Source organism: Odocoileus virginianus, chromosome 31, assembly GCF_023699985.2.
Source record: "Odocoileus virginianus isolate 20LAN1187 ecotype Illinois chromosome 31, Ovbor_1.2, whole genome shotgun sequence".
Classification (NCBI taxonomy): domain Eukaryota; kingdom Metazoa; phylum Chordata; class Mammalia; order Artiodactyla; family Cervidae; genus Odocoileus; species Odocoileus virginianus.
The window spans coordinates 21,618,204-21,640,698 of record NC_069704.1 but is presented as its reverse complement, the minus strand read 5'-3'; the positions used below and the strand labels follow the sequence as shown (position 1 = coordinate 21,640,698).

The window sequence follows — 22,495 nt, the reverse complement described above, 5'->3', positions numbered from 1 at the left end:
GCTTCAGTTTCGAGATGGTACCAGGCTAAGGGCATATCTGAGCCACCAGAGCAACTCTGGAATGTCTGTCTAGGTTTCTTGATGCATGAAAGTAAGAAACCCCCTTTCTAGGTGAATTTTATTTGTTAATGGGCACATCTGTTACTGGTGTAAGAAGTTAAAAGTAACAGAGCCTCCATTTATGTTAACAGGAAAAATGATTAAGATAACTTTATAAATAATACTGATCAAGGGATCAGTAATCTAAGAGTACAATACATAACAGTGAAAAATAAATGACCCAGGGTCTTACACGTTAAAATATTAAACAACAGGCCAACTGGAGTATCCACTCTGTCTTTAGTGCTACGCCATGTGCTCTAAGAAATTATCAAAGGATAAGAAAATGTAAGATCAAAGTACTGGCTAGGATTAGACAATCTCTCCCTTAACAGTAACATCTCCTGGTTTAGCTCCTTCAACTACTTATACCATACTACACATCACTTTAATCAATTCTCTCTTCTAACTAAGAATATGACTTTAAATCAATGAAGAAAATAGAAGTGATGAATTCAAAATGGTGTGCATAAAAAAACTTGGGGTACAATTATTATTTCAAGCTACAGAAACATGGGGGGTTCACTGATCAACAAAAACTTTTGTTGACAGCAATTTTTGCAACAAATGAGATGAAATAAACATTTTGTTAAAATAATATGATCAACAAAAACTGTTTTTTTAAAACATTGCAGCTATAATGTGGTAGGCATCTAGCTAAGCACCTAACACACAAAAACACATTTATTTCTTCATAATAACCCCAGTAGATACATAATAGTACTATTGTTTAGATGAGGAAAAACAAGGCTTAAGAAGATACAAAATGTACCAATGTTTACACAGCGAGTAAAAGAGCAGGACAGGACCTCCCTGGTGGTGCAGTGGATAAGAATCCACCTGCCAATGCAGGGGACACAAGCCTGACCCCTGGTCTGAGAAGATTCCACATGTTGCAGAGCAATTTAAGCTTGTGTGCAACTTGAACCTGCGGTCTGGAGCCCGCATGTGGCGACTACTGAAGCCAGTGTGTCTAGAGCTTGTGCTCTGCATCAAGAAGTCACGGCAATGCACCGCAAAGAACAGCCCCTGCTAGTAGAAACTAGAGAAACTGAACGCAGCAACAGAGACCTAGTGTAAACAAAAATAAATAAATTATGTAAAAAGTTTTAAGAAGTAACGAAATAAGGAGCAGGATAGAACTGAGGAGTTGGAATCAGAATAGTAAACTCTCAGCTGACTTATACTCCAGTCTGCCACCAGGACTGCAAGTTAATCTTATGGACAAATGTAACAGTTGAATCAATGTGTACAAGAGTTGAACTAAAATCAAAGAGATAAAAGGAACTTAAAATCTTAATCCCTGTGGCTCCTCTACAAAGGAATTACAAACACCATAGCGAATAAATAAATTCTAAACCACACAACAACTATTTGTAAGATTAATAGTAATTCTGCTAGCTGAATTCTCAGATTCACTTGTATTTGACAGACATTTTCAATATTCAAATGTATTTCTGGAATGGAGAAAAATGTAAGTCCAAAAGAGAATAGTGGGCTTCCCTGATGGCTCAGTGAAGATCCCTAGAGAAAACAAATGGCAACCCACTCCAGTATTCTTGCCTGGGAAATCCCATGGACAGAGAAGCATGGGGGGCTACATCCATGGGGTCGAAAAGGAATCAGACACAACTTAGTGACTAAACAACAACCAAAGAATATATTACTTACCTACTTTATTTTGTAGCCTATAAGATTTTTACCTTTTAGTTTTCTAGGGTAGACAAAAACCATGCAAAATCTAAACTTCTAGTATCAGCTGTATGCCACAAAAATAAGAATTTCTATTAAATATTCATTTCATTTCCATACAGTACATTCCAGTAAAGTTCTTTCAAGTAAATACACAAAAAACTTAAGTTTACCTTTTTTCCTATTAAACACTCTAAACCTCACTAAATCTAATACTCAACTAGTCATCTCACTTTCACTTCTTTCAAAAACCAATGATAAAACTTTTACTTACTATAAACCTCTTATGTATTTACAATTCACTTGCTATATTTACTGGACATTCATAACTCACTGCAAAAGACCACAGAAAAAATTAATATGATCCCTTGTTTCAAAAACCTAAACCTGTGTTTTTCACATATATAAAATACTAGAAATCACAAAGCTTTAAGAATAGCAAACCACTGGGAATTACATGAGAGCATTCCCCATTTTTACAACTGTTTCAAATTTATTGTACTGAAGTAAGTGTAGAACTGCACTGCCTACCTGCATCAGCTCTGGACCGCTGGCCAGGTGTCTTTCCGAATGGGGTCTTCATTCATCTGTATTTAAGTGAGCAGCACAGCTGCTGGACTAGGGTGAAAATTCAATATGCTCCAATTTGAAACTTTTCACAGAATTTCAATGTTCTTGTTAATCCATCATCCCAAGCGCTTTTTTTTTTTAACAAGTTCAGCAAAAATACGTGAAATCTTAAGTACTCTGTAAAACAGTGAAATAACAGTTCATTACTAGAGCATCACACAAGAGCAAACTTCTCCAAGTAAGCCATCAAACGTGACATTATTTTAAATGTAACATCAGTGAAAACGCACTTTGCCCAGAAGCAATTAACTTTAATTCCTCAGTCTTCAATGCCAAGGACTGCACAGAGAAGCAAGAGAAAAGGAAGTACTAGACCCTTCAACAAAGAAAAGGGCAGTTCCTTGGCAGTTAATTGAACATAATACAGCCTTGGGCTTCTCACGCTGTATCCCAATCCATTTTGCTGGCAGAAGTCAGAAAAGAGTAGACACTGGTGAGTCAAAAAAAATTTAGACTGGCATAGCCCATCTTCTTGACAGGACACAAAAAGACCCAGCAAGACACAGGAGAGAGAAACAGGTGCAGCAGGTACACAGTGGAACAACTGCTGGAGGATGACTCAACACTGGAAACCACTTCAAGCCTGAGCCACTGCTAGGTGGAAGGTCGGGAAACCAGAAGACTTGGGTAAGATAAGGGATTACAGTCAGTAAGACTTAGCAGTTCCCTTTCTGCTCCCAAGATTCCAGAAACCAGAGGGAAAGATCCAGTAATTCTGGAGGACCCTTAAAGAAATTTTCATTCATTCTTATAAAAATGATTTATCCTTTAAACCAAATTTGGGTCCAGTTTACAGTCCACGTAGTAAAACATCTATGGAAACATATTCTCATAAACCACAAAAATATCTACCACAAATTTCAGTTCACAAACTGAACCACCTGACTACATTCAGTTCTCATGTATTAGTTACCATATCTACAACGTATAGCCATGTGTTCACAGGTTTAAAAACTAAAGGGGATGCATTTTCTAGAGACTAACATGTAATAAAATAGTTAAAATAATTTAAAAAGTCTAAATAACAAGGGAAACAGGAATTATTTTTACTGGTGAAAAAAATCTACATAAATAAAACTTTATAAAAACCTCAAGGGAAATTTAAAATCAAATGGACTTTATAATTCGATGAATATTGAGAACAACTATTGTTTGAAGCTAAGGTAGGAGGGGAGAGACACTACAAAAGTAAGCAAGCAAAGGAGATAGTATCTCAAGTGGCAGTAAGTTACAGGGCATCCCTCAGAGATGCGGCGGGTTCAGTTCCAGACCACCACAATAAAGCAATTATCGTCAACTGTCAACTATAAACTGGGGCTTGCCAAGGGCGTTCGCCATCTGCCCCTGTGGAGACTGTGTGCTGCTGCAGCTGTTGACCTTCAACACCCCCTGAGGGGGCTCGGGGCAGAGAATAAGGCACTCTGTGCTCCACAGTCTGGTGGAACGGGTCTTTAGATAGTTGGATATTTTCAAGAACTGATTTCATGACCCCAATCTTTGCATCTCCTCATATCTAGAAAAGCACTAAATCCCTTCATGAAGACTTCAGCTCCTCATGACTAGCAGAAAACCTCTTACTAGGTTAAGAGCTTGATTGCACTGAACTCCCCCTTCACCACAATCTTTATATTCCCTTTCCCTCACTACCTCTTTGGAGCATGGAGCAGTCTCTCAGAGCTATAGGAGATGCTGTCACCCTGGCTGCAGTCCTCATTTTATCCCAAATAAAACTTAACTCACAACTCTCAGGTTGTTTCTTAAGTCGACACAATAAAGTGAGTCACATGAATTTTTTGGTTTCCAATGCATATAAAAGTTACGTTCACATTATACTGTTGTCTATTAAGTATGCAGTAGCATTATACCTGAAGAAAACTACATACATAAAAAAAAAAAACTATGTACATATCTTGATTTTAAAAGATTCTATTGCTAAAAAAGCTATCATCTGCCAATGCCAGGTTGCCACAAGCCTTCAATAAAACGAGGTATGCTTGTAATGAAAAAAAAAAAAAAATGGAAGCAGTATTACCAAGTCCATGCTCATCCTGCTTGCCGCACAACAGGGCAATGAATCCAACAGACAAGGTGTAGAGGCAAGCTGGCTGACCAAGGAGATGGCAGACTAATGTCTCAAAATAACCATCTGGGTCTGGATGCCAGGTTCTTTTATAGAACCCAAGAAAGAAGCAATGAGGATCCATAGTCAAAAGGCAGAATAGAGAAGGAGGCAGTGAGGAAGTAAAGTAAAAAGAGTCTTCAGTCTTGCAAACATCTCCAGGAAGAACCAGCCTCTGGAAAGAATGTGTAAATCTTTTTTTTGCAGCCATTCACAGGTGGGCAGGGTCAGATTATCTATGAGATGAACAAGGCATTTTAGTTTAACAGGCAAATAGTACAGTTTGTGGAAGTAATGGAGTTCCAGCAGAGCTATTTAAAATCCTACAGGATGATGCTACAAAAGTGCTGCACTCATTAATGTCAGCAAATTTGGGAAACCCAGCAGTGGTCACAGGACTGGAAAAGGTCAATCCTCACCCAAATTCACAAGAAGGGCAGTTCTAAAGAATGGTTAAACGAGACAATTGCACTCATCTCCCATTCTAGCAAGGTTATGTTCAAATCCTCCAAGCTAAGCTTCAGCATTATGTGAACCCGAGAACTTCCAGATGTTCAACCTGGGTTTAGAAAAAGAAGAGGAACCAGAGATCAAATCGCCAACATTTGCTGGATCATAGAGAAAGCAAGCGAATTCCAAAAAAAATCTGCCTCTGTTTCACTGACTACACTAAAGCCTATGACTGTGTAGATCACAACAATCTGCAGAAAACTCTTAAAGAGATGGGAATACCAGACTATTACCTGTCTCCCGAGAAATCTGTATGCAGGTCAAGAAGCAACAGTTACAACCCCGTATGGAACAACTGACTGGTTCAGGATTGAGAAAGGAGTACAGGCTGCTATTGCCACTCTGTTTATTTAACTTATATGCAAAGCACATGATGACAAATGCTGGGATGGATGACTCACAAACTAGAAGACTGCCAGGAGAAATATCAAAACTTCAGATATGCAGACGATCCCACTCTAATGACAGAAAGTGAAGAGAAACTAAAGAGATTCTTGATGAGGGTGAAGGCAGGAGAGTGAAAAAGTCAGCTTAAAACTCAATAGCAAAAAAACTAAGATCATGCATTCAGTCCCATCACTTCATGGCAAATAGAAGGGGAAAAGGTGTAAACAGGGACAGATTTCCTCTTCTTCAGCTCTAAAATCACAGATGGTGACTGAAGCCATGAAATTAGAAGACCACTGCTTCTAAGCAGGAAAGCTATGACAAACTTAGTGTGTTAAAAAGCAAGGACTTCATTTTGCCAACAAAGGTCTATATAATCAAGGCTATGGTCTTTCCAGTTGTCATGTATGGATGTTAGAGCTGGACATTAAAGAAGCAGAGCAAGGAAGAAATGATGCTTTTTGAAATGTGATGCTGAAGGAGACCCTTGAGAGTATCTTGGAAAGCAAGGAGATCAAACCAGTCAATCTTCAAAAAAATCAACCCTGAATACTCTTTGGAAGGAATGAAGCTGAAGCTCCAATACTTTGGCCACCTAATGCGAAGAGCTGGGCTTCTTCCTCGGTGGCTCAGTGATAAAGATTCTGCCTGCAATACAAGGACTACAGGTGACATGGGTTCAATCACTGGGTTGGGATGATCCCCTGGAGGAGGGCATGGCAACCACTCCAGTATTCTTGCTGGAGAACCCATGGACAGAGGAGCCTGGCAGGCTACAGTCCATGGGGTCACAGAGTTGGACACAAATGAAGCGACTTTGCACACACACACAATGCAAACAGCTAACTCGTTGGCAAAGACCCTCATGCTGGGAAAGATTGAAGGAAGGAGGAGAAGAGGGAAACAAAAGATGAGATGGCTGGACAGCGCCACCGATTCAATGGGCATGAACTCTGGCAAACTCTGGGAGATGATGAGAACAGGGAAGCCTGGTGTGCTGCAGTCCATGGGGTCACGAAGAGTACTTGGCGACTGAACAAGAGGCAGAGAGGCAGGGTCCTTTGAGGCAGGCCATTAAATAAGATTTGAAAGGCAAAATGGTTGTCTGAAAAGGCCTTACAAATAGCTGTGAAGAGAAGAGAAGCCAAAAGCAAAGAAGAAAAGGAAAGATATACCCATTTGAATGCAGAGTTCCAAAGAATAGCAAGGAGAGATAAGAAAGTCTTCAGCAGCGATCAATGCAAATAGAGGAAAACAATACAATGGCAAAGACTAGAGATCTCTTCAAGAATATTAGAGATACCAAGGGAACATTTCATGCAAAGATGGACTCAATAAAGGACAGAAATGGCATGGACCTAACAGAAGCAAAAGATATTAAGAAGAGGTGGCAAGAATATACAGAAGAACTGTACAAAAAAGATCTTCATGACCAAGATAATCACTATGGTGTGATCACTCACCTAGAGCCAGACATCCTGGAATGTGAAGTCAAGTGGGCCTTAGGAAGCATCACTATGAACAAAGCTAGTGGAGGTGAAAGAACTTCAGTTGAGCTATTTTAAATCCTAAAAGATGATGCTGTGAAAGTGCTGCACTCAATATGCCAGCAAATTTGGAAAACTCAGCAATGGTCACAGGACTGGGAAAGGTCAGTTTTCATTCCAATCCCAAAGAAAAGCAATGCCAAAGAATGCTCAAACTGACCGCACAATTGCACTCATCTCACACAGTAGCAAAGTAATGCTCAAAATTCTCCAAGCCAGGCTTCAACAGTACGTGAACCATGAACTTCCAGATGTTCAAGTTGGATTTAGAAAAGGCAGAGGAACCAGAGATCAAACTGCCAACATCTGTTGGATCATCAAAAAAGCAAGAGAGTTCCAGAAAAACATCTATTTCTGCTTTATTGACTATGCCAGAGCCTTTGACTCTATGGATCACAACAAACTGTGGAAAATTCTTCAAGAGATGGGAATACTAAACCACCTGACCTGTCTCCTGAGAAATCTGTATGCAGGCCAAGAAGCAACGGTTAGAACTGGACATGGAACAACAGACTGGTTCCAAATCAGGAAAGGAGTACATCAAGGCTGTATTTTGTCACCCAGCTTATTTAACTTATATGCAGAGTAGTACATCATGAAAAGAGTTCATCCGGAGTTCATCTGGGCTGGATGAAGCACAAGCTGGAATCAAGACTGCTGGGAGAAATATCAATAACCTCAGATATGCAGATGACACCACCTTTATGGCAGAAAGCCAAGAACTAAAGAGCCTCTTGATGAAAGTGAAAGAGTGGAGTAAGAAAGTTGGCTTAAAGCTCAACATTCAGAAAACAAAGATCCAGTCCCATCGCTTCATGGCAAATAGATGGAGAAACAATGGAAACAGTGAAAGCCTTTATTTTGGGGGGCTCCAAAATCACTGCAGACGATGACTGCATCCATGAAATTAAAAGGTGCTTGCTCCTTGGAAGATAAGTTATAACCAACCTAGACAGCATGTTAAATGGCAGACATTGCTTTGCCAACAATGGTCCGTCTAGTCAAAGCTATGGTTTTCCCAGTAGTCATGTGTGGATGTGAGAGTTGGACTATAAAGAAAGCTGAGCACCGAAGAATTGATGCTCTTGAAATGCGGTGTTGGAGAAGATGTCTTGAGAGTCCCTTGGACTGCAATGAGATCCAACCAGTCCATCCTAAAGGAGATCCGTCCTGGGTGTTAATTGGAAGGACTGATGTTGAAGCTGAAACTCCAATACTTTGGCCACCTGGTGTGAAGAGCTGCCTCATTTGAAAAGACCCTGATGCTGAGAAAGACTGAAGGCAGGAGGAGAAGGGGACTACAGAGGATGAGATGCTTGGATGGCATCACCGACTCAATGGGACATGAGTTTTGAGTAGACTCCGGGAGCTGGTGATGAATGGGGAGGCCTGGTGTGCTGCAGTTCATAGGGTTGCAAAGAGTCGGACACAACTGAGCGACAGAACTGAACTGAAGACTGAACTGAACTGATTAAGTAAGATCACAATAACAGCAACAAACAGCAAGTTGAAGAAACAGGTCCAACGTGGAGACAGAATTGGTTGGTCTCTGTAGAAGCAGCAGCACCTTCTGTAAAGCTGACTTTTCCCCCACGTAAGGTTCCCAAGCTGTTCCTAAGGGCTCTCCCACACTGAGCTGAGGAAATCAGTCTAGGTGTCATGACAACGAAGACCGACATCCACCTTTCCCAAGAGTCCACCCAACAGCCATGCAAGCCTCGCACAGCTCTACCTTTCACATCAGAAATCTCAGCTTCCACATTCAACTCTTCTCACGCTGCTGTAGCTTTCCCTACTGGAACCCTACAGCCCTTATCCCCTAATTATCCAAACCTCTCCACTGCCTTCTGAAAGGCAGTCCCCTCCATCCAGTAGCTCCCTCCAAAGTGGTTGTTTGTGTTCTCCACTGTCTTTACTTCCACGATCTCTCCTACCCCACACACCCTAATGCGGAGGCACGTGCCACAGCACTCACTAGTAATAACAGGCTTCCCTTTTTCTTCAAAAGAATTGATGCTTTTGAACTGCAGTGCTGGAGAAGGCTCTTCAGAGTCCTGTGGACTGCAAGGGATCAAACCAGTCAATCCTAAAGGAAATCAGTCCTGAATATTCACTGGAAGGACTCATGCTGAAGCTGAAAACTCCAATACTTTGGCCACCTGATGCCAAGGGTCCACTCATTAGAAGAGACGCTGATGCTGGGAAAGATTGAAGGCAGGAGAAGAGGACAACAGAGAATGAGATGGTTGGATGGCATCACCATCTAGATGTATATGAGTCTGAGCAAGTTCCAGGGGTTAGCGATGGACAGGGAAGCTAGTGTGCTGCAGTCCATGGGGTTGCAAAGAGTCGGGAGACAAAAGAGCAACTAAACTGAACTTTTTGTTGCAGACCTCTACCTACCTATTAGATGACTACCTCTAGTCATCTGCACACATTTTTGAAAATTTGGTTCCTGGTTTGCTTGTTTTCCATTACATTTTTGACAACAAAAGATCCTCTGAACAACATGCCCCCTTGGTTCTAAGACATCTTTACTTCAATCTACCCAAATCTAGCCAACTATCTTCACAGTCACAACCTCAACCTTCTCATTACCAATCAATACAATATACCTCTGGAATCTTTAAGCATCTCACACTCAAAACTACCTCCAGCCACTCCACTTTTCTTACACCAGCCATCCTACTCCCAACCATTACTTTATGCAACCACTACCTCCAACTACGGCTTGATTTTTATCTCCTTGGGTACTAACCGCCCGCATTACTCAGCTTAGATTCCACAGATGGTCAACTACACTGTGAGTCCCTTGCTCATCTCTAGCACTTTCCGCCAAAACCAACTTCTTGCTTACTACAGCCACAATCTGAGCCATTAAGCATGGCTGAAAAACTTCAAACTTAGAATTCTATATCTCAAGTGAGCTTTTGACAATTCCATGCCCACCCTCAACAGGTAAGCTTCCTTTTTGCTAATCAGATGGGAGCAAACATAAAAGAACTACTCATTTTCCCACTACCAAATTTATTAGTTGACTGGTACCTTCTCCTACTATAGTAACAGATGAACTGTTTCAATTCAACCCTTTCATAAGTTTTGCAAATCCCATCTTCTGTTATCAATTTCCCTTACCACTAACATATTCTCATCGGCACCTAACAAAGGATGTAGTATTTTCCAATTTTAAAAACATCTCACGATTCTGTTCCTTTTCTGACGTTCTTTACAAAGCTACTTCAAAGATGGGAGAATATTTTAACCTACTACACAAGTATCAATGTTCCCTAACTTAATAAATCAACTTGGTTCTATAACATAAAAAATTTGGCTTATTGATGATCTAAAGGCACCCTTGTCACTAGCAGATATAAGCTTGTCTTTGTATGATTTTCTATTGCTTATCACTGCATTAAAATTTTCAGGTTAATCTTGCTATAATACTTTCACAGAAAGTATAATTATAACACACAGATTGAAGAGTTGCAGCAGGAAAGGATACAGGAGCTTTTTTAAGAACACAAAAGTCCTTCCCCATTTTTGAGTTGCAATTACTATTCCGAACTGCCTGATTTTATCTTAGAAATGATACAGCAAAATCTCCTTTCTAAGATAGCAGGAGTCACAATTTTTTTTCAAATATCACAGAAAATGTTATCAAGTGAAGCTTAATTTGATGGCCATAAAAAAGATAGCCCTCTATTCAGCATTAAGCCCAGCAGACTGCTAACCCCATGAGGTGAAAAGCTTCTAGAGAATAATGTTGCATAGTACCAAAGAATCACCCCCAATGACCCGGTGATTCTGAACAGTGCTTGACACTGGCGGGACCAAACCATCCAACAGCACCGATTATGAGCCAACCACGCTCTGGAGTCTTCCAGACATGATGTAAGGCAAAGCACACCACACACAAGAGCAGGCAAGAGGCTGCCACAGAGAAACGGGTCATACTCTACACAGGTTCAACACCAGAAGGAAGAAAGGTAGACATGATCTAGATTAAGAGACTAAAAGCAGACAAGTACATCCTAAACGGTTGGGAGGGAAAAGCTGGAGAAGACACTGAAGACAAACGGGGAAATCTAAATAGGAGCTATACAATAGATAACACATTATGACATTATCATTAAACTTTAAAAGCACAATGACATTATAGTTATGCGTAACAATACACTTATTTTTAGGATACACAAATTTCTACAGGTAGGATGACATAATGTCTCCAAGTGAATTTCAAACAGTTCAGGGGAAGAAAGCAATACATACAACAGTCAAGCAAGTGAAAATGACAAAATATTAATTTCTCAATCTAAACAAAGAACATATTAATGTTATTCTCCAAATTCCTGCTTCAATTTAAATTTTTTAAAAAATAAAATTTTTCATAATAAAATTTGGAGAAAAGATGATCTTAGATTTCCCTTTGCTAAATCCATCTGTATTAAATATAGCTAGCTATCCAGGTATGCAATTTTGCTAGATAACTTTTAAAATGTCATGAATTTAGTTTTGAAACTCAAAATTCTTCTATAACCATCTCAAAGGTTGTTTGCCCCAAGCACATGCTGTGTCTCACATTGATATACATGTAACAACTCAGACTCTACACCGCCACCATGAGGCACACACTATAGCTGTTCCATTTTGGAAATTAAAAACCTATGGCACTGAAATTAAAACAGCTCACAAGAGGCTGCAATAAGTACTATATATTTCTTATTTTATATATAAGTACTATATATTTATATATACTTACATATATAGAAGTACTATATATTTCTTATTTTAAAAATAAACACAGGGACTTTCCTGGCGGTCCAGTGGTTAAAATTCTGCACATCCACTGCAGGGGACACGAGTTCAATCTCCGGTAGGTGAACTAAGATCCTACATGCCACAAGGTGTACACCCCCCCCCAACCAAACAAAAATTAAAAACATAGATTGTGCCCATAAAGGAAAAGGACACCACAAAAAAAATCAATGACACAGTGCTGCTGTCTCCAAAAAAGTTAAGAAATGAATGATTCAAATTTTCAGATGTAAAATTAAGTAATAAACACAAAGCAGAAGTTACATATCAAAATATTTGCTGCCAGCTGCTATCACCAAACAGTGCTATTTATAAATTCCTAAAGCTGCTAAAGCAGAAGTACCATGTTCCAAAGAAGTATCAACACCAATGCAAAAGTACACAGGAACACTAAAGGCCAAACACATCATGTGTAAGCTGAAGTTTGGGCTGCCAACAAGGGTCTTAAAGTTGTCATCATAGAAGGTTCAGAGTGTGTGTGTGTGTGGGGGGGGGATTTATGTTAACACAAATATTTATATGAAAAATGACATATAGCTAAAATCAGAATAGGACCTAAACATTAAACAAGAAATAGTTTTAATTAAGATATTGTAGATACAAAGAAAAGCACCCAAATCTTTTTTTTTTTTTGTAAAGCACCCAAATCTTAAGTGTTACGATGCTTGCAATTTACTGCAACTCTCAAATGGCTCAACAAAAAATGTTAGTAGAGCAAAATGTTAGCAAATGAAATCTCAATGGAGAACATACAGGTATAACTAAGCTATAGTTTTAACCTTTCAATGTAGAAGAAATTTCATTTTATAAGTTTGTGGGGTGGGGAACAGCAGAGAGAGGAGAATAGCAAAGTTTGGAACTAGTGGCAACAGCACATATTTACCACATGTACTCAACAGTCTGTAGCTTATTTCCTAAAATGAGAATTTTTTTTAAAAATAGATTAAGAAAAGGTGGCAAAATATTTTCAACTCCTGAATCTGGATGGCAAATATCAGATGTTCAAATGCCTGTTTCAACTTTTCTATATGTTTGAAAATTTTCACAATAAGATGGTGAGAGAGAAAGAGTCAGTGGTTTCAGATTTTATAAATCTGGAAAGAAAAAGCATTGGTTTACAACTTAGAACCTTCCCAAGTACCTAAAAGAATTTGTTAGAAAGCCCAGTCACAAATGTTTCAGTGGATGGCAGGTAAAACCAGCACTCTAGGTCTCCGGTGCTGACATCCCTTTGGCCATAACTTTAAGATTAAAATGAAGGGCTCAATTTGAACACAACAGCATTAACTACCCAGTGTTTGGCTACAGTATATACCAAGAGTTCACTTGGAAGGCCTTCAGAGCCCCAAACTATCAATATAAACAAAACCATTAAAGTCTAAATCACCAGACATCTAAACACCAAGTTCTAATATAAGAGCTCTTAAGCGTGGGCAAAATTCAGAAGTACCATGAACTTGGAGAAGGGAAAAATTCTATCTTCATTTTCCTTTTACTTAAATCATGTGTACGAAACCACAATATTATGAGTATCCCTGACTTTCTCAAACAATAGAAATCACAGATCTTTCCAACCCCCACTGCATGTGTAACAGATCTCAAAATAGCTTTAAAGCTCATCTATTACTTCTAAATTAAGTTACATGGCCTGCCACAGAACAGACATGACCAGAGCCATCAGGGTGTTAGTCATCAAACTATGAAAACAGAATCAGTGACTGTTGTAAAACAAAGAGTTTGGCTGGCCTTCATCCCAGTTCCTAGGAAGTACCTTCTAAACCCTGGGAATGTACTTAGTAACAGGAGTGCTTTTGATTTATGATCCCCTAGATAGTTTGTGCTAACAAGATGACTCACCAAAAAGATCAACTAGGGGATTACAGAATTGGGATTTTGAATCCCCTGACAGCAGTCAATTTTCAAGGAGAGAAGCTGAAGATTGAGCTCAACCTTATGGTCAATGATTCAATCAGCCATGCTTACATAACAAAGCCCCAATAAACACTCTGGACAGCCAAGCTTCCCGGGTCAACAATACTCCAGCTCTACACATTGTTACATATCCATGTGCAGGACAGTGATACTCCTGACTCCACCAAAGAAAACTGGATGATTCCCACTCAGATTATTACAGACCTCATCCTGTGTGTTTCTTCTTTTGGATGGTCATGGATTTGGATCTTTTTCTGCTATAATGAAACTGTATCATAAGGATAGCATTTTCCTGAGTTCTATGAGTTCTTCTAGTAAATTCTCAAATCTGAGGTGGTTACGGGAACCCCTGAATTTGTAGCCAGGTGGTCAGAAATGTGGATGGCTTGTGGACCCCAAGTTTATTGCTGGTGTCTGCAGTGAGGGCAGTTTTATGGAGGACAATGCTTCAGCCTGTAAAGTTTAGCTTCACTCTGAGCAGCTAGCGTGTTAGGATTATATGCACTGATCCACAGATCTACAATGCTCTCCTGTATTCCCTATCATCAATTATTTATGGATCAATATGCTACAGTCCATGGGGTCGCAGAGTCAGACACGATTGAATGACTGAACAACCAACAACAAATGTGAAAGGTCAAAGACCACCTCAATTCACTCTCTGATAAACATTAAGAACTACCATTTCAGGGCCTTAAAATATAAACATTGTTTATCTGTAGGTCTTATCTGCCACATAATATATTAACAAAAAAGCACCATTACTAAAGTTTTCATATTTCAGTTAACTATTTAAATATAGCTTATTTCTCCTTTGCTCCCTTGTATTTAACTTACTGTATTCAGAAACATTCTGAGAAGATATCCACAGGTTTCGCCAGACTGCCAAAAGACCCATGACGAAACCATTCCTGCCTAAAACCACTGGCAAGAAAACAACTCCAAATCTTTGGTGTGTCTTTAGGAGGATACACACAGCAATCACTATAAAGAACAGACAATCCTGGTAATGATGGACTACCATCACTGGTGATGGACTAGTAATTTAGACCACTCATCTGAAAGCTAGAATGTTAAGATAAAATCTGAAAGAACAACCTTAACAAAAACTATTGGGAACCAGAGTTTCTTATAGGAATGGTTAATTCCAGGTGAGGAGGAGGAAATACATGAAAAGCCTGGAACATCTGCATACCAGAAGCCAGGAAGTTATCCAACTTAAGAAGGTATCACTGGTGTGGTGTCACAGAGACAAAGGGGGTTCTTTTACACTATTTTCTTGACTGTTATACCGTTCACCCTCTGTATCTGTAAGTTCCACATCCACAGATTCAACCTACCTTAGATCAAAAATATTCAAAGGGGAAAAAATTCCAGAAAGTTCCCCCATAGCACTGGTAACTACTTACAAAGCATTTATGGTGCATCTGCAACGAGTTATGCAGTACTTATGTTGCACTAGGTATTATAAATAATTTAGAAATGACAAAGTATATGGGAGGATGTGCACTGGTTACATGGAAAAACTATGTCATTTTATGGAAGAGACTTGAGCATCCATGGCTTTCTTCAGGGGATACTAGAACCAATTCCCCGCAGATAATGAGGAACTGTATATGACTGAAAATGTCCACCGACCAAAACTTGAACACACACACTGACACATACCCAAATCACATGCTTGCAGGTATCAAAGAATTTGAAGATGGTGCTTCCAGAGGTAGGGCCTTGAGAGGTGAACCCCAAATTTGCAACCACTTTTATCCCTGAGGGTAATGGCCAAGTGTTTGGGGCAGCTAAAGGCTAACAACTGTGCAAGGTGAGGGGCCAAAGGCCAGAACCCAGGGACCACCTAAAGAAGGAGGGGCTAGTAAATCCATCTCCTGGTCAGATGGAATCCTGACTGCTCTCGGGGCCTGAGGGACCGGTAAGAGACCCAGCTGCAACTCATCTCTACCTTAACACTTAGCTGAGATGCTCCTAAGCCACCTGATCCCTCATATGCCTGTCACAGCAAGCATAGATCCTCTCCAGGAATGCCATCCCAGAGCCCAAATTATCTCAAACAAGTTAAAAAATACAATCTACTACATGTGCGACCATGTAAGTTAGCCCACAAAGAGACAAAATAACAACCAGCAGAAACATCAAATAACAACAACCAAAACAAGCAAGACCCACCGGGCTGCTGGCTATTGCAGTTACAAAATTATCCTTTAAAGTAAGTTATGAGAAGAAGGCTACAGGAATAAATAAGTAAATGAAAAAACATCTGCAACTATCACATTCAAAGTTATTAAAAATAAGATATAAAACTCTGGTAGAAAACTACCACAGAACCAGATTTTTCAGAAGTGAAAAAACACGATAAACTCAATGGACAGATTATCAGTAAGCTAGTCTTGTTAAAGATTAGTGAACAAAGGGAGATCAGAAGAAATACCAAGAATGAAGTATGCAAAGGGTAAAACACCAAGAAATTCTCACAAGTGTTTTAATGGCGTGGAGGGTTGGGAGACAGGGCAACAGAAATACATTAAAAGACAATGACTGCAAACTTCGCAAAAGAATAAAAAGCATTACCGTAGATTCAGTAAGACCTGTAAACACAAAATATAAATGAAAAAATATATAAAATACAAAATATAAATACAAAAAATACAAAATATAAACACACAAAATATAAATTAAAAAATCATAAAAACTGTTCAAAACAAAAGACCAAATAGATAAAAGGCATGAAATAAAAAAGATTCTATCCATGAGAGCAAATACTAAACTGACAGTTTACTCAAGAAAAAAAATGAAAGCTAAAAATGTAATTCAGTAACTTCTTTCAACACCTTAGAAGAAAACCGACAAGTTAAAACTCTACACGTAAAAAATATCCTTCAAAAGGAAAAATCAATTTGAGATATTTTTAGACTAACACAAACTCATAGAATTCACTATTAGGAGTCACACAACAGGGGAGAAACAGAGTGTTCTTCAGGCAGAAGGAAAATGAAACTGGAACTGGACTGACTGGAACTACAGCAAGGAATGAAGAGCAATGAAAAGAGTTAAGTTAAATGGCTAGTACTAGGGGACTCCCTCAGAGAAGGCAATGGCACCCCACTCCAGTACTCTTGCCTGGAAAATCCCATGGACAGAGGAGCCTGGTAGACTGCAGTCCATGGGTTCTCGAACAGTCGGCCATGACTGAGCGACCTCACTTTCACTTTTCAGTTTCATGCATTGGAGACGGAAATGGCAACCCACTCCAGTGTTCTTGCCTGGAGAATCCCAGGGACGGGACACGACTGAAGCGACTTAGCAGCAGCAGCAGCAGCAGGGGACTCCCTGGAGGTCCAACGGTTAGGACATTGCCCTCCAATGCAGGGGACATGCATTGATCCCTGGTCACTGAACTAAGATCCCACGTGCCATGGGACAAGTAAGACCACTCGCTGAAACTAGTGAGGCTGCACGCCACACCAGGAGGAAAAGTCCACACGCAGATACCAAGAGCCCACCTGCTGCAGCAGATCCCACGTGCCGCAACCGAGATCTGACATGGTCAAGTAAGCCTTCTTTAAAAATAATAATAATGTATAAGATAAAATATACAGAGTTAAAATAGCACCAACTGAACTACATTAAGTGAAAATAAATGGAGTTTAGGCATCCACAAAGAAGGGAAAATAACCAAATGCTAGATTTCGACAAGTCAAAGATGCATGTTTTAAGTAACCTTGAGGTTAGCAGAGTTAAAAAAAAAAAAAAAGACAACCAAAGAAATGAGGAAAAGACACATAAAACAGATACAAAAAAGCAGAAAACACAAGAACATATTTAAACCCAACTATGTCAGTCATTTTGTTAAATATCAATAGACCAAACACTCCAGTTACATGAAATACTGTCAGATGAGATTTTTTAAATCCCAGCTATGTAATGCTGACAACAGAAAAAATCCATAGAAAGTATGCAGAAAGACTGCAAAAACAAGTTAAAAAAATTAAAAGGCACACACTATACCTACTAATCAGAGAAAAGATAATGCAATTACATTAATATTAAGCTAATCGAACTTTACCTCTAGTATTACTTTTGCCTTAAAGGACACATTATTTTAAGACTCAATGGTGAGGAAAATATAAAATGCTAAACCTGTCTGCACCTAGTAACATAACCACAAAATAGATAAAGCAAAAATTATCATTAAGGAGAAACAGACAAATGCAAAATAAGCATACCAATACATTTCTCTTGGTAACCAATACAACCAGCAAACCGAAGAGAAAAAAGGACAAGAAGAATTTAACACAATTAGCAAAGCTGAACTAACAAATATAAAACACTGCATCCAACAAATGTACAAGCACATTCTTTCCAAGCACACACAGGTCGTTTACAAAAACTGATCAGAGCAGTGACGTGGCACACAGCAGGCAGAAAGGGCGTGCTCGCCCGCACTACTCCTTCCGTATTTGTGGTAGCAGCAGCAGTGTCCATATCTAGTCACCAACAAGCAGCTCTTTGTCAGCGTGCACGAGCTACACACTCTCCAGGTGAGCAGCCAGGAGACAGTCGCCACGATCAAGGCTCCTGTAGTCTCACTGGAGAGCACTGCTCCAAAGGATCAAGTCCTGCTCCTGGCAGGCAAGCCCCGAGAGGCTGAGGCTACCTGGGCCAGTGTGGGTTAGAGGTTCTGAGCACTCTGGAAGCAGCCAGCCTCACGCCTGGTCCACGGCTTCCTGGCCCCTGCTGGGAAAGTAAGGGTCAGACTCCCAGGGTGGCCGAACAAGAGAAAATGAAGACAGGCTGGGCCAAGAAGCCTATGCAGCGGAACCAGCACTTTGTCAGTGCTGTGCCCACGTTGGGCAAGAAGAGCCCCAATGCCAACTCTCAAGTCCTCTGTAATCTTGGCTTTCTCTAATAAAGCCGCTTAGCCCAATCATATGGAAACAAAAAAAAAAGAACCTGATCAGATTGTCTGTTAGGCCATAAAGCAAGCTCCAAAAAATGTCATAAGCTTTTAATTATATAGTATTCTGACCACAAAGGAATCAAAACAGAAATCAGAGAAAAGCACATAGAATACAGAAGATTCTTAGAGCAAAGAAACTATTCTGTATGTAACTATAATGGTGGATACACATTACAAACGTAAAGGCTCACAGACTATATAAAAAGAGTGAACCCTGGTGGGCCAGTGACTAATACTCCATATTCCCAACACACGCGGCCCAGGTTTGGTTCCTAGTCAGGGAACTAGTAATAGATCCCACATGCCACAACTAAGAGTTACCATGACACAACTAAAAAAGATCATGCACGCATCACTGAAAATGGAAGATCCTGCATGCCACAACTAAAACCTCGTACAGCCATATAAACAAATATTTTTTTTAAAAGAAGAGTGAACCCTATGTGACCTTGGATGACAATGATGTCAACTAGGTTCATCCACTCTAACAAATGTACAATCTGGTACAGGATGCTGCTAATAGAAGAGGCTGAGCTTGTGTGGGATCAGGGGGCACAGGGAACTCTGTACCTTCTACTCAGTATTGCTGTGAACACAAAGCTGCCCTTAAAAATAAAGGTGTATTTGGAAATAAGAAAAAAAAAGTTTATCTGGTAGACAAGGTTAATGAGTATGCTATGATTACAAACAACTCTCAAAATCTTAGTTGCTTAAGACCAAAGAAATTCCCACTTCCTGCCTTCTCCCTCTTTTCTCCACTCTTGCCCTCCCCACTCCACCCTCAGCTCTCCATTTGCTCTAGACACATAAAGACTGGCACCGCAAGAAGCTCCACCTGTAAACATGATCACTGGCAAGAGGAAGGGAATATGGCAAATCTCACCACTGCTCTTAAAGCCTGTGTGACAAGTCTCTTCAGCTCACACTTCACTGGCCAAAACAAATCACATGACTACTTAACCGTGGAGGCAGAAACAAAAGCAAAAACACTGCCACACGCTCTCAGAAAAGATTTAAACTTAATACTGGTGAGGATATGGAGTCACAAGAATGCACTCACCAGAAAAGAAACTGATGGGTATACCCACACTGGATGTGGCATTATCTAATACTGAACATAGGCATGAAAGACCCAACAATTCTACTCCTCAGTCTACCCAACAGAAAAGCAATCAAGAAACATGCACCTGAATGTACACAGCACATCCACTTACACAAGCCCCGTGACACTCGAGAAATAAGCCTCCTGGATCACCTAATATGGGGAGCTGCTCAGGTCTAAATCCATCATGGCCCTTCCCCCAGACCAGTACTTCCCACAGGCTGTTCTAGCCAATGACTGGCCATAGGCAGGATGCTAAAGGAAGCCCATTTCAGCAGGACAAGGGAATCCTCTGGTCCAACTTTGGCTAGAGAACATGTCACTGGCCTTCCAAAACTTTCTTAGAACAGCACTTAAGTCCCAAGTTACCAGACATTCTCTTCAATTTCTTCCTCCTCCACATGCATCAGACCTGCAAGCGGCTGTTCACTCTCTCCCCAGTATTTCTCCCAATACTGCAAAACCTAATCCCAACTTCCTGTCTTGTCCTTGGAGGGAACTAAACAGTCTCAAAGTGGGAACAACCTAATATTTATCAGCAGGAGAATGAACAGCCACGGATAATACATGAGAAAATCATTACATGCATAAACAAAGTACAACCATACCTTGTGAATGAAACGAGTGACAAAAATGAGCAGCAGCTGCACGGGTAGTGTCGCAGACCAGATTTGTAATGACTTCTGTACTTTCCCTATATTCCACTGAAAAAGAAAAAGGCAAGCAAGACTCTGAGGAGTCAACTGTCCTTAGACCAAAAGTGGAATCGGCTACTTACTACCCATCAGATACAACCACTATGGAGAACAGTATGGAGGTTCCTTAAATAACTAGGAATAAAAGTACCATCCGTGTGTGCTCAGTCATATCCACCTCCTTGCAACCCCATGGACTGCATGCAGTCCACCAGGCTCCTCTATCCATGAAATTTTCCAGGCAAGAATATCAGAGCGGGTTGCCATTTCCTCCTCCAGAGGATCTTCCTGACCCAGGGACCGAACCAGTTTTTCCTGAGTCTCCCACATTAGCAGGCAGATTCTTTTATCACAGAGCACCTGGGAAGTCCAAAGGTGATGCTGAGGGTGATGAGAGTCAAAGGGAAAAATAATCTCTTCCTCTTTTTCTCCCTCCCTCTCTCCCATTTCTCACCTTCACCTTAGTATTCATTTGAGCAAAGACATCAACGCTACTCTCAAAACTACCATATATGACTCAGCAAGCCCACTACTGGGCATACTCCCTGAGAAAACCATAATTCAAAAGGACGCATGTACCCCAATGTTCACAGCAGCACTATTTACAACAGCTAGGATATGGAAGCAATTTAGATGTCCGTTGACAGATGAATGGATAAAGATGTGGTGCATATATACAATGGAATATTGCTCAACCGCCATAAAAAGGAACAAAATCAGGTCATTTGTAATGACGTGGATGAACCTAGAATCTGTCATACAGTAGAGGGAAGTCAGAAAGAGGAAAACAAATACCGTGTATACACGGAATATATATAGAATCTAGAAAAATGGTACTGAGGAACCAAACTGCACAACAGGAACAAAGATGCAGATGTAGAGGATGGCCTTCGGGTCGGGGGGCGAATTGAGAGAGCAGCGCTGGCGTGTACACACTGCCATCTGTAAAACAGCCAGCTACTCAGAGGCTGGCGGAGAGCACAGGAAGCTCGTCTGGGTGCTCTGGGAGGACCTAGGGGTGGGACACAGGGGATGGGAGGGAGGCTCCAGAGAGAGGGGATATATGCATACTTACAGCTGATGCATGCTTTTATATAGCAGAAACACAACACTGTAAAGCAACTATACTCCAATTAAAAAATAAAATAAACACAGGGTACAGGCCAATTTATATTTCTTCAGTGAAGCCACTTTCCAAAAACATTCTACCAAATTATCGTCCCACAGTTATGTAAATTATTTATTTCAAGGCTATGCATTTTAGGTGAACACTACTTTATGGACTAAAACTTGTGGTGAAGAGTAATTAAGAAGAGAAAGCACATAAGATTGCTTTTATCTTTTACTGAGTCCATTTAATAGATTCAAGAGATTAGATCTGGTAAGAGTGCCTGATGAACTATGGACCAAGATTTGTGACATTGTACAGGAGGCAGGGATCAAGACCATCCCCAAGAAAAAGAAATGCAAAAAAGCAAAATGGCTGTCTCAGAAGGGCATACAAATAGCTGTGAAAAGAAGAGAAGTAAAAACCAAAGGAGAAAAGGAAAAGATATATCCATTTGAATGCAGAGTTCCAAAGAATGGCCAGGAGAGTTAAGACAGCCTTCCTCAGTCATCAGTGCAAAGAAACAGAGGAACACAACAGAATGGGAAAGACTAGAGAAATTAGAGATACCAAGGGAGCATTTCATGCAAAGATGGGCTCAATAAAGGACAGAAATGGTATGGACCTGACAGAGGCAGAAGATATTAAGAAGAGGTGGCAAGAATACACAGAAGAACTGTACAAAAAAGATCTTCACGACCCAGAAAATCACGATGGTGTGATCACTCACGTAGAGCCAGACATCCTGGAATGTGAAGTCAAGTGGGCCTTAGGAAGCATCACTATGAACAAAGCTAGTGGAGGTGATGGAATTCCAGTTGAGCTCTTTCAAATCCTAAAAGATGACGCTGTGAAAGTGCTGCACTCAACATGCTAGCAAATTTGGA

General features: G+C 40.3%; 1 protein-coding gene across 11 annotated transcripts in view; it reads right to left on the bottom strand.

Moving 5' to 3' along the window:
* Positions 1–22,495, bottom strand: part of SPIN1 (spindlin 1) — a 79,552-nt gene that overhangs the window by 47,231 nt on the left and 9,826 nt on the right. For 8 of the 11 annotated variants that reach the window (XM_070459381.1, XM_070459376.1, XM_070459383.1 and 5 more), the window contains one exon: positions 2,323–2,538. The exons of 1 other annotated variant lie outside the window; for it this stretch is intronic. In XM_070459381.1, the coding sequence (XP_070315482.1) occupies positions 2,323–2,374 (52 nt within the window). In that variant the 5' untranslated portion in view covers positions 2,375–2,538. Of the gene's footprint in view, positions 1–2,322; positions 2,539–13,656; positions 13,677–20,413; positions 20,510–22,495 lie in introns of those variants that run through there. 2 more of the 11 variants (XM_070459380.1, XM_020896775.2) reach the window with 2 other exon arrangements.